Source organism: Centroberyx gerrardi, chromosome 13 (assembly GCF_048128805.1).
Source record: "Centroberyx gerrardi isolate f3 chromosome 13, fCenGer3.hap1.cur.20231027, whole genome shotgun sequence".
NCBI classification, from domain to species: domain Eukaryota; kingdom Metazoa; phylum Chordata; class Actinopteri; order Beryciformes; family Berycidae; genus Centroberyx; species Centroberyx gerrardi.
Window position 1 is genome coordinate 28,388,165 of NC_136009.1, and position 13,763 is coordinate 28,401,927.

Consider the following 13,763-nt stretch of genomic DNA (forward strand, 5'->3'; position numbering starts at 1 on the left):
GTGTATGTGTTTACTTTGCGAGTGTAAGAGCTCTATTGCAACAAAGTGTGTTTCTTCGTGGGTATGTGTGTGTGTTTATGTGTCTGTGTGTAGTGTCTATTTGTGTGTGTGTGTGTCCATGTGATAGCTTTGTGTGTGTGTGTGTGTGTGTGTGTGTCCATGTGATAGCTTTGTGTGTGTGTGTGTGTGTGTGTGTGATGCTTGATGAGGACAATAATTGCCTTACTACCGAGTGTGTTCCTTTGTCTCTGTGTACATGTGTTGCTTTGCGTGCGTGTGCGTGTGTGTGTGTGTGTGTGTGTGTGTGTGTGTGGCAGAACTGGATCGATGTAAAGTCAATGTTATTCTCCTATCAGTGCGCTCGTTAGCCGTTCTGCTAACGCTCTGCTAACGTTCTGCCCTGTCAGGTGAAACTCATCAATCACTTTGGTTCATTTAGATCAAATTCACTTCAGACGGAGCTTTACCTCCGGCCAAGAGGCAGCTGCAGAGAAAATACTTTATCACATTACTCTGTTATGTATGATTGTGTTTTGGGCTGCCAGGGAGCTGTGGTGGTGGCGGCCAACTGAAGGTCAATATTCAATACTCGAAAAAATATAGAGGAGGATCCAGACTGTCAAAGTGTTTGCCAAGTCCCACTGGAATGAAAAATTACTTTTTAGCTCATTCTAACTATGATACCGTAAATGTACAATTTATTTTATTGTATTTTACATCAAAATCTCATCACTTTTACTCCCTGGAAAACCTTTAGTGGTGACATCATCATGTATCAGGAGGCCACATAAAAGCAATAAATATAAAACCAATAAAACATCAGATTTTCAAACTGTCCCGCCCCCTCCGCCCCTTCCCATCCAATCAAACTGCCTTTCTCTCTCTAACTGATCTCCCATTGGTTTACACTTCTGAATGATCCCTCCCTGCGTTATGTCCCGCCCCAACATCCTGTTTCAACAGGAAATACATCACATTAAGGAAGCAAGACGCTCTCAAAATGCTGTTTAATTGTCACTTTAAAGGACAAATGCGCCCTAAAACACTGTTAAAAAACAGCTGTTGGTGATTTTTCTGCATCATAGATGAGGCAGAGAGACTGATTTCTCCACTGACAGCAGCCTCAATAGACCAGAATGCAATGCAGCCACAAGACAATGGTGCATTTTGAGCAAGGGGCGCTGCTGCAATCATAGACACACATCGGTGTTCAACAAAGAGCTAGATATATTTACGTTCCTTTGATTTAAAGCAACAAGTTCACACTCTTCTCTGGGGCCTGTCTAACGGCATTCTGGGAAACGTAGGAAATCACTAACTGAAGGAGAAGTAGACGCGGCAGGTTGAGGGAAAATAGTTAATTACGACACTTCATCAAAAAATAACTCCTGGACTGCATCGAACATCACAGATTAATGATATATAACAATGTAAGAGTATCTGAGGGGGATTTTTCTATGGCTCTTTAAAAAGCACCACAGATTATTTTGAATCGTTTTGTAACATCAGGTTGGGGTCAGGGTCAGGGTCAGGGTCAGGGTCCTGTCACATGCCGGACGTCCTCAGCACACTGACCTGTCTCTGGTTCTCGGTCTCCAGCCGCAGCCGGGCCTCGATGCAGCGCCGCGTCTCCAGGAAAGCCTGGCGCTGGGCCCGGTCCGACAGGTAGCTGATGAAGATCCCCGCTGTGTTCATACACATGAACAAGACCGCCTGGGCCACCACCTGAACACAGAGAGAGAGAGAGAGAGAGAGAGAGAGAGAGAGAGAGAGAGAGAGAGAGAGAGAGAGAGAGAGAGAGAGAGAGAGACATCACACCTACAGCTGGCTGTCAGAACCACACTGGAAACGTTGACTTTGTTGTATTTTTGTATTTGGTTCGTTTAGCTTCACACTGCTCCAGTAGAACCCAACCAGGACAAAAGTCACATGGCTCACAAGCAGCTCATTTATTGGACAGTTTTGGTCACCTGTCATCCTGCCAAGTTAGAGATAGTGGAGTCAAAACAAATAATAATAATAATGATGATAATACTAATAATAAAACTTTCATATAGCATAACTTTTGTATAGCACTTGGAGTTGACAAGTGGTGTTAACAAGTTCTTTGCACAAAAATAAAACAAAACAACAATACACACAGTAGAGAAACACTAAAACAATAAAAACAAAAACAAATCCGTCTCCAGTTCCTGTAACTTTGTCTCAGCATGATGGACTTGTCTGTCTCTTCTTCTGTGGTGTTCATACCAGTTAAGAACACATGAAGGAACAGCTGAATATGAGCATCAGTCCAGACTTCATTTTGTTCTGCTAGGCTTTCCAAGCATGAGGAATCTCCTTCTACCCATAAACCCTTGCGTTTTGGAGTGGTTTCCTGTAGTTGGTTGGATTACATTCTCACTCCTAGCAAACCGCACCGCAGGACTGAGACTCTGTTATTCGGTGCCACCAGAGTTCAAAGGTCATTGTTCTCACCTGGACAAACCAACTGAACTAAAGGAGGAAACACCACAGAGTTTGGAAAAACCTCTCCGCTCCAAACAGACAGAGAGCAATGCTGATAATCTGAGTGGAGGGAAAACTAAACTGTCACTACGAAGACGAAGCAAAAAACGAATTTAATTACTCTTGGAGGCCGATGAATGTTCAAAAACATGTCTATATTGGTACAGAAAAACAAATGCATTGTGGGAGAAAGCCTTCACCAGGGTTACAGACAATGGATCTTAAATAGGCTCCTTGTTATAAAATGGAAAAAGGCTGAATACACACACACACACACACATACACACACAAACACAAGCACATACACTGATTTTAACATTTTTCTTATACTTTCACATCCACACATGAGTACACACACACACACACAGGCATACAATAAGGGAGAGCTTTATTTGTTTTAGAGATATTTAATTGTTTTTCTTTATGATGAATTCCCAATGTATTTAGACAGTTTTCCTATCCGGTTCCTGTAACTTTCACGCCAATAAAGCATAAGATATTGTACTGAATTAGTGAGAAACATGTGACTTGTGGTTTTACAAGAAGGACGGGGGAAGCCAAAATCTGGCAAAAGTGTGGCTTGTGGTATTTTGTGAGACTTCTAAAACCAATGAAGAAGTAACAAGAGAAGTTCAGATCGCTGGCTTGGTGCATGGATGAATGAAAGTATTCAGTATTGCTCCAGTTCATTAAAAGAGGCGAGTTTGGCAAGGGGCTGAATCAAACCAAACCAAATTCTCCTTCCTTTCTACTCTGATGAAGGCATGAGCCGAAACATGTGGACTGAACATGAACTTAATCTTATTTTGCATGCTGCTCTCCCTTTTTCACTCTTTAGCTCTCTTTATACTTTCTACCGCAGCAACCAGAGCCATGCTGCTTGAATGCACATAGTGATAAAATGGTGAATGTATAAACAGTGTGATACTCTATAGAGTGCACTAGTATCTTCTCTATGTCTTACACTGTGTATTTTTAAGAGTGTGATCAGTGTGACCATCATTAAAATGATGCAGTTCAGCTACATCATGTAACATCACAGCACATCATGTAAAAGTGCACAACAAGCATAAATAGTGAAATTCCAATACTGCTTTTAACATTGTTCTTACTTAAATCTTTTATCCAAACATAATGGCATGTTAGTGTGTGCTTGATGACACAGGAGCTTACTCACTGGTCGTGCATGAAAGGTTTTTCATTGCGGCAGCATTGGCTCTGCCTTCTGTCTAATATGTGAAACTGGTTCCAATCTCTGATCAAAGGCTGTGATCAGAAACGACCGGTCACTGCCAGATGGACGACATGCCGCCGCTGCTAATGTTCTGCTGACTGGCACAAACTGGATCAGACTTTTCACAGCACACATTTGACCGCTTTCCTGATCCTGATTCCTGATACTTTTTTTTTTCCGATCAGGCAGTTGAAACGGTGATCAGCTGATCACTGATGACCTATTCAGAATGGTTATCGACTTATTATGATCAGTGGCCGATCGATCGGTGCACTCCTACAAATATAACCTGGTTCCAGACTCCTGAATCTCGTCCCGCCCACTTTTCAGATTTTGTGGAGCGATTCAGAGAGCCTGGTGTTTCCCTCGTCAACGGCTTGTTCTCGCTCGGAGAAACAATCGAGTCAATCAGAGCCTTTGTGGGCGGGAGTTTGAACCTCTCGTGCTTTTCATTGGCGATTCAGCAGAATAGATTTGTTGAAATCACCTCCTTAACCAACAGATTGTCTTTGCAAAGACGACACTTTTGTCAAAATGGACGGACAATCTTGGGTCAGTTGGTAAATGTCTGCTAACCCTGGATGTAGAGGCTGACTGGCTGCAGCATCATGTGACTGAAGTGACGTCAGAACGTCCGGATACGTCAGTCACTAGTGATCGGTTCAGATACGTCGGTCACTAGTAATCGGTTCAAATAAGTCGGTCACTAGTGATCGGTTCAGATACGTCGGTCACTAGTGATCGGTTCAGATAAGTCGGTCACTAGTGATCGGTTCAGATACGTCGGTCACTAGTGATCGGTTCAGATAAGTCGTCACTAGTGATCGGTTCAGATACGTCGTCACTAGTGATCGGTTCAGATGATCGGTTCAGATACGTCGGTCACTAGTGATCGGTTCAGATAAGTCGGTCACTAGTGATCGGTTCAGATACGTCGGCCACTAGTGATCGGTTCAGATAAGTCGGTCACTAGTGATCGGTTCAGATACGTCGGTCACTAGTGATCGGTTCAGACAAGTCGGTCACTAGTGATCGGTTCAGACACGTCGGTCACTAGTGATCGGTTCAGACACGTCGGTCTCTAGTGATCGGTTCAGACACGTCGGTCACTAGTGATCGGTTCAGATACGTCGGTCACTAGTGATCAGTTCAGATAAGTCAGTCACTAGTGATCGGTTCAGGGAAAATCAACACACAAATCACACAGAGAACGACTAACGAGGAGGAAGTCTCAGCCTGAATAATGGAGTGGAACCAGATGGACGTTCAGTCTGAACATCAGGCTAACGGCAGCCTGCACCAACATTGAAAGCCTGTGTAAATACAGCAGCAAAACAAAAGTTGTGACGACGCCTGTAGTCGTCCAGAGCTGCTGCCTGCATTGTGAAATCAGGGCCTAAATATCTCTCTGTCAGTTCAAAACAGTTTCCAAAGCTGTTCTAACTTGATCTTTTAACTGTGGCACGATATTGTGAAAATGTTGTGCTTGTTTTGTCGTTGAAGCTGGCATCTGCTGGGTTCCTGGTGAGAATTAGAATCACTTGAGTCAGAAATTAGAAATTAGTCGTGCAGAAAGTAGTCTTGGAGGCTTATCTTCAGGACAGAACCATGTTCAGAGATGGTTTGGGATTCCTTCCAACTTCTGTCCCCTCCAACCTCTGGGGCAAGTGATGAAAGAATAGTTAAAGTGATTTACAGTTCTGGGAGGCTTGGGCAAACTCGGTTTTCCACACACTGAACAACTGTCTCTTTTCATTTCCTATATATGTCCTAGGAACTGCTATAAAACCAATTACACAGCCTTGATAGAGGTAGTTCCAGTTTAAGTCACACCATCTCCCAAAGGCCTTCTATAACAAGGGTTTTCTGTTACAAAAAAAAAAAACCTCTTGATAGACGACAGTGGGAACCAGCTTGAAACATCTACAACCCCCAATTTCAACACGGCAGGAACGATTCCAAAACTCAAAGATGCCTTACTGTATCACAAAGCTCGACAACACATAATGCTCATGTTGCACTACAGCCTTCGTCATGGCAGGTGGTAATTTAGCTTCATTTGCATTTTACATTTCAGGCGTTCAGCTGACACACACTAACAGTGAAATGAGCTTAAAACTCTTAGATCTCCGGCATTACAAGCAGCCAACAGCGAGGAACGATCGAAGCAACGCCGCCGAGTCAGCAGCAAGTACAGATCCTGTTCAGTCCCACGGCGCATCATGGTGATGACATACAGACAGAATTAATGCTCAGTTTATTTGAATGTAGGGCTGGGTATCGTTTAAAAAATTACGATACCAGTACCAATACCAGTACCCTTAAAGTGATACCGATACCAATAGAGTACTTCATTCGATACCTTTTTTTTTTTTAACGTTTTGGTGGCATCTCGGCACGCTGAACTGCCAACTCCGTCACACACACCGCACTCGACTTCACCACCACAGACTGTATGGGTTGTAGTTGCTGCGGTAGTGGGCCAATCACATGTCGCATTAAATCGAAGAACGCTTGTGGTGATTGGCTGCGAGCAAAACCATACAAATAGTCATTTTTTTCTAGATCTGTGTACAAAAAGTATCGAATGCAGGTATCGTTTGACTGGAGAAGTTTTGATATTACTTGGTACTGGGTTATTTCGGTCGATACCTTAAAGGTATCGAATACCGATACCCAGCCCTATTTGAATGTGATTTCAGCTCTCTGTCTGCCTCATTGATCAGCTGCCTTCATCTCTTCTATAGAGAATACAGTGACAATTGTTTACTTGGCTTGCTAGCTAACGTTAGCAACCGAACCGTTAGCATACATAGCTTATTGCATATATTGCATACATACACCGAAACACTGCTTATACAACAAACTGATTTATTATAAAAATGACAGAGAATGAGTTGCCGTACAATCATAGAGAGATTTTGCTTCATATATTGCCATGCATTACTGTATGGCAGCGGTCCATGCAGACTAGCCCAGCTAGCATTTGACAGACGGCAACATGCAGGACATGGCCGAGTCCGACCCCCCAGGTTTATGTGACGTTCAGGGTCAACCCAAACGTGCACGAAATTTTCTAATCAGGATTTTACAGCACAGAGACCATAGTAAAACCTTTCCTGTGACATGTGGGGGCCTCTCTCGTGTCTGTTTGGGTTTTGCTGTATCTTGTGTAAGTAAGAGTAAGACTCTCTCTGAATGTGTTCTTCCTTGTGTTTCTGAGCTGATTGTGGGGGTTTTACTATAGTCTCCATATCTTCTGGATTTGGATGAAATTGACCTATTCTGATTGGCTATTTAAACACTTGTACCAGGATGGAAAGTGTGAACACAGCTGCTATCAATTGAGTCATCTACCTGTCAACTAAAGAAACCTTTTTGTCCTAGCCTTTTACTTGCAGTGTACAGAATTGTTTTCCCATTTTACTGATATCAAAAAAGATATTTAGGTCCTGATTTCCTAAAACGACGCAGGCAGCAGCTCTGGACGACTACAGACGTCATCTCAACTTTTATTTTGTTAATAAATTTACACAGGTTTTCAGTGTCGGTACAGACGGTCGTATCAGCATCTATTCAACTTCTAAATGTTTTGCTGGGAATAAATGAAGAACCAGGAGTAGATTCTCTTGTAACATCCAAGTTGCATGACAAGTCGAAGCTAAGCTGTGAAGATGTATAGTTACATTTTCACGATAATACATTTTCTGCTTTGTTTTATTAATGAAATACTGCTCAATAAAGAACGGATATGTTTTGTGAAAATTATTTTTGCCACACGGTCGTAAGGTTTGATCGTGTGCAGGCATGGAGGAGTGAAATGTCTCTCTGTGGTCTTCGAGAGCCAAACTCCGGTCAAACAACACTCATGATTCCTTAGAGAATAATATGGAAGCTTGCTTGGCATTTAAACCGACCAACGTGGAACCAAACACGATTCAATACTGTGTTCCCCAAGTGTTGACAGTGCATCTATCCCATGACAGTTCATTACTATAAAATCTACATACTTAAATTCAATTCAGTGGACCATAACTGAATGCAGTGTGCAGTCGCGTGTTCCAGTCAGTGTTATCCGGCTAGCAATATGTTACGAGACTTGATTCATATTTGTGGTAAAATAATTTAAGTCTTATACCTTCCTCATGGTGGTATACAGAATACAGTTCCATCCATTTTCTGTCTTTTAAGCAGATGATTGTGTTCATTACGAGGGTGACTACTGGATTAAGAACATTCTGTAACTTCATATATTTGTATACCTTTATTTATCCGGGGAGGGTTTGTTGAGCATGTGTCGTCCCGCTTCATCGCATTCATACAGTTACACACATTCATACTGGGAGCTGCCCACTATAACCTATTCATAAACTATTCATAGTATTGCCATGATGTCACATGCATTTCCTACCACTATGGTGCTTTACAATATACACAGCTCAATGGCTGTCATATGATTCTAATCCCCCTGTTTATAATCACTATTATAAACATAGGGGGTGCAGGGATTCAAAACAGCGACTTTCTGTTCTCCAGCTTCAAGGTTACCGCCAACTCCATTTTGGAAAAAGACCCTCCAGGATTTTCCAGTTGGATTTCCAAAGGATGTTTTTGGCTCGGGTCAAACCCACCTGGGAGAACAGAAACATCTCCGTAAAAAGGGGCCGCCGTACTTCTCCTCAGTATTTGGGATGGAAACCTGGAGCCAAACCAGAACCTCTTACCGGTCTCAAAAGCAAGGTTAAAGATGTGGGCATACAGGGGCCGGTTACAGACCAAACAACTATGGCAGAAAACCAAAAGCAGCTCTCACTGCCATCCAGCAGCATCAGTGGAGCTGGCTGGGCTGCAGTCTGTGATGAGGAAACCGAGGCATCACAACACTAAATAGGCCCTGAAGTAGAAGGCCAATAAAATGCTCTGATCAGGACAATCAACCTCCAACTGGAAACAAATGAACTTTAGTTATCGCTGCGTCTAGTTTGACAACACTGGAAAAGTGAAGAGCAGGAAAGAAAAACAAACTGCAGCAGAGACACAGAAACCCAGCGGGGCTTCAGGAGATGTGTCATTCCAAAAAAAAGCAGGTTAAAAGAAATATTCAAGATGACAAAGACGATCAACTTTGACACAAGGCAAAAACAAACATGTTGTTCTCCACCAATGATGCAATCTGGGCCAATCAGGGACAAATATGTCACCTTGTTTTGAGCTGTAATTGTAGTGTTTCCCTTTGGCCAGTCTGTTGGTTGGTTGATTGATTGATTGATTGATTGATTGATTGATTGATTGATTGATTGATTGATTGATTGATTGATTGGGTATAGGTACAAACAACAGTACAACCCAGAGGATAACACGGAAAAGCAACTTTAACACTTGTTTCCAGCGTGGTCCTTGATGGTTTACAAAATCAGAACAAAACAAAACCCTAACCCTATGTGCCTTGACATGTTGTCAAGGCATGTCAAGGCTAATGTAATGTTTGCTATACTAATGTCATTTTGACATTAGTATAGCAAATTTAATCCATAACCTGACCATAAGTAAAATTTCTATAAAACTATTTTGCATTTTCCTAAAAAACTATTTTGCATTTTGTACACAATCCCTACTGCATTTTGCATAATCTCTACTGATAAATATTTTAAACACGCTAGATGCAGGATGTAGGTTTCTCTGTGAATATAAATAAAAATAAGTATCCACATTTTGAAAGATGTTTACCTATTCTGACAGAATGATTCCTGGCATGAAAGCAAAACTAGTGGATAATAATTATCTGCCTTCGCCATGTTGCTTACAAAGAAGCAACATTTCAATCCTCATTTTTAAAATAATGACCCATGGACATCAGGTGAGCATTCTTGTGGAAGATGGATGTATGGGGTTTGGCAATGAAACCCTTTTATATTCCTGTGCAATTAAATTAAAATACAAGCCAAGCAAGGCAGCAGTAAACATGTCTTCTCTATAAATGATGCAGGCGGCCCTTGGGCCAGTCGGCAACAAGATGCATCATCCCTCCAAGTTTCATCAGAACTGGAAAGAAACCGGTGCTATAGCAGTTATGGCATTTCAGAGTTTGAAATTATGACCTTTAATCATAGCGTCCATCATTTTTATAAACACAGGAACACAGTGCGAAGATGCATCATCCCTCCAAGGTTCATCCAAATCAAAGCAGTGGTGTCTGAGATCTAACCTGAGATATCTTGCTTGACAGACAGGACACACACACACACACTCACACTGCCCATTTCATCACATGGCGGACAAAAACACACAGCAGTCACTTTGCAAACAGTAGGCCAGATGACCTGCTTTGTGCTGAGTGGATGGCAGGTCGGCCTCCCGGCTGGATGCTCTGTCACGAACAATTGGCTAAATCCTAATGCACCGATGAAGGCTTTTGCCAAAACACGTCAGCCTCATGCGGCCAACAAAGAAAACGTGGAGGAGCTGAGGGGAAGTCTTGCAAATTGCTGGAGAGCTGCCATTCCACTGGTTTTCATGCATTTTCTGCGGTCAGCTTTGTGCTTTCACAACGTCCGACTCACTTCTCAAATCCCTGTTTTGATTCCCCTGCTCAGTTGGCAGCGGTGGAAAAAGTCCTCAAATAGCAGCAATACCATAATGGAAACATACTTCATTAGTCCTGCATTCAAAAGTGAACTTAAGTAAAAGTATAGAAGTATTAGCAGTAAAATGTACTGAAGTATGTAAAGTAAAAGTCGTCATTCTGTCAGAGAGTTAAATTATTGAAGCATGAACCTGTCAGAAGTATTTTAATGTTGTCGGTCTAACTGCTCCAGATACTGTTGGGCAGTTTAAACTCTAACAATGCAACATATTTTATGAGCTTATCGTATGTTTTGCATGTAAAACCTTATTCTGCAAAGTAACTAGTAACTCCAGCCGGCAGAGAAATGTAGTGGAGGAAAAAGTAGAAAGTCTCACAACATGGAAATACTCAAGTAAAGTGCCAGTACTTGAGTAAATGTACTAAGTTACTTTCCACCTCTGTCAGCTTAAAAAAGTAAGCCTCACCATAAGTTTGACGCAAATCAAACTGTTGCCAGAAAATGTGCGCACTGCCTTAATTCCCTCATTCACACACACATGCAATTTAATGACAACAGCTCCTGCAAAGTTGTCTGTCTGCATGTGTCCATGTTGGAAACAAATGGAGGGAACTAACAGGCACTCTAGTTCTAAAAAGATAAAAGATAACACGTCTCAAAGCTCAACAGTGTGCTACAGCGGCTTTTCTGTGGCGAATCAGTGGAATAAGCACACTGCTGACAGAAAAACACATCTCCGAAAATCTCATCTTTCTGGACCGAAGCAGAGAAGCCTCGTTTCCTCACTGACACCCGTGTGGTTTTGAAAACAGACAATGAGGTTTTTGGCCCAAGCGGTCATGAAGCTCGCTCAGCTCCCGAACAGCTTTTACACACGAGCACGAAAAACACACCAAAACTGCAGTTAGGCGGTTTACACTAGACAGCCGCTCTAAAAACTGTGCCAAGACGAGGTAAAAAATTAATGGACGGGACAGGGGGGGGGGGGACGGGGGGGGGGGGGTTTGACGTCACCGAGGAGCGGTCGGCTCCCTTGACGAGTCAATGAGCCGAGACATCCTCTGAAAAGAGCAGCGTTTAGATGGGGAACATTCGACACCGCGGCGGCTCGGAGAACAGAGCCGGGAGAATAAATCAGGTCAGCGATAATGACTGGAGGAGTGAAGCGGTGCAGCGGGGCCATTAGACGGTTTCAAAAGGACAGGTCGGTCTCTAACCCCCCCCGTGTCTAGTTTGGGACGGCACACATTTGCGTTACTTTTCATTAAAACATGTTAATATCAACTAGGGTTCGACAGATACTGATATTTTTGTATTGAAGCTGCCAATAGCTGACATTTAATAATATTCTATACCGTAAAATTACAAGGATTCAGTGTTTCCCCATAGTTCCCCTTCTCATCAGGATGTAAAAGTCTCTGAAACAGCATTTAGAGCATCATGGGACACTAAAACTCTCCACTGAAACTGATTAAATTATTTTAGCGTCAGCAGCTCTTCAAGGCAGAGTGACCCACCACACCTATTCAATGGTAGAGAAACTCTGGGATACATTACTGCCTTTTAAATTAATTATTAATTCATAAAAATATTATGAAAGATGAAATGAATAGATAAAATGAGCAAAGAAAATACACTTTAATGTCAGGTTTTCCAGACATTAGAGAGATTTTTCAGAGGTTTTCTGTATCTGTGGTCAGGAGGAGGCGGACGACACCGACTGGCCGATATTCAATATTTAATAAAAGATCAATTTCGTCCCAATACATCGGCAAATTGATATATCAGTCAAACCCTAATATGAAGATTTGGTTTAAACATCATTGGTTGAAATTTATGATTTAAAAACAGTTAACAGGATGAATTGTCGCCAGTTTCATGCCAATATTTCACTGTTGAAACAAGAAAAAAACTATAATTTCGATTTGGTGACTTTTTGCTTTAACCCAAAGTTTCCATTGTCCTTCACAGGTGGAGTTTTGTGAACCTATAGGGCCATGAAACCCGTTCAAACAGCATGATAACATTTCAACAACATAATCTGAAGACAGGTCTGCCTCTCTTGACTCTTTGAAAGACAACTATTTGAAGATACAAGGTTTTTATTGGCCGCCACATCAGCGGATCCCTCAGTTCCCCCGGCTGAAGGCTGAGCTGATGTAACAGTCTGCAACCAGGAGCCGGTCCTCCTCCTCTCCCTCCTCCTCCTCCTCTTCTTCTTCCTCCTCCTCCTCCTCCTCCTCCTCCTCCTCCTTCCACATGATGCAACTGTTAACCAGGCTGCTGAGAGTTAACACATCACGCAGAGGGAGGAGGAGAGGAGAGCCCTCTGTGCCACCTCACTGTCTGCACACACACACACACACACACACACACTTCACTCACTATATTATTTATTTAAATGGTTAATAGAGGCAAATTACAAAAACAACACTCAACACTTGGGGATGTCAAGGCACATCTTTGTGACTGAATTTGAGTGTTTTTGAATTAAAACAGTCAATAAATTGGTAAATTGCAACATTGACTGGGTTCACGCGTTAGCAGTCATGGCCAAAAAATAAATTGGTGAAAATGAGGTGACGTTGTTTTGTTATATTCTTTACCATTATAATATTGATGTGCTGCTTTCTTTAAACTTGAACTCTGATTATTGAAGTCCAGCACCCAGCTACAAAGTACAAAAGCCTTTTGAGAAGCGCACCTGTTAAGAAGCGCACCTGTTTCTATTTTGTATTGACTGGGTTAATTTGGTCCGTCCCATGTCTGAGGTATTCTCATGGGGTGGGGTGGTGGGGGGGTTAATTAGAGCAGATATAGACAAGCCTGGGCAGGTCCTGAGCATCTGCTACCATAATAACTACACCATCTCTCTCTCTCTCTTTCTCTCTCTCTCTCTCTCATAAAAGACAATATTTTTTTTCCTAACAGGGCGTGTCAGTAAGGTTTTTTACTGCCACACCAGAAGCACAAAATGACCATATTATAGCCTACCTGCAGGGGGTTGTCGATCAATACCAGTGATTCATTGATTACTTGAGGTTTCTGGCTTTCAAAAGTTCCCTGTGCAACACATTTCAGCTCCGGAGGCTAAAAAACCTCGTTCTCAAGCCAAGAAAGCAAATGACAAAGCAGTTTTATTATTCCAGTATTCAGCACTGTGACATCTTGGCTCTTCACTGGAGGTTTCTGTTGGATCTCTGCTCTCATTAGCAGCTTACTCCTCTGCCTTGTGAAAATGTGACTTTACTTGATCTCCCTTAAAGTCACAATAAAATGAAAAGTGACTTTTTCCCTTGTGAGCTAATTTTCCATATCATAATATACACCTGTCTAAATGCAATTTTTTTACAGTTTTTACATCAAAATCCCATTCATTTTTCTTCCTGGAAAACTGAGTATCTTTAACGGTGACCTCATGCTGGTACATAAAAATT

General features: G+C 42.2%; 1 protein-coding gene across 1 annotated transcript in view; it reads right to left on the reverse strand.

The window, feature by feature from the left end:
- adcy8 (adenylate cyclase 8 (brain)) overlaps positions 1 to 13,763 on the reverse strand; it is a 111,893-nt gene that overhangs the window by 64,504 nt on the left and 33,626 nt on the right. Inside the window, exon 2 of the mRNA XM_071903288.2 lies at positions 1,576 to 1,725. Within this exon, the coding sequence (XP_071759389.2) occupies positions 1,576 to 1,725 (150 nt within the window). The remainder of the gene's footprint in view (positions 1 to 1,575; positions 1,726 to 13,763) is intronic.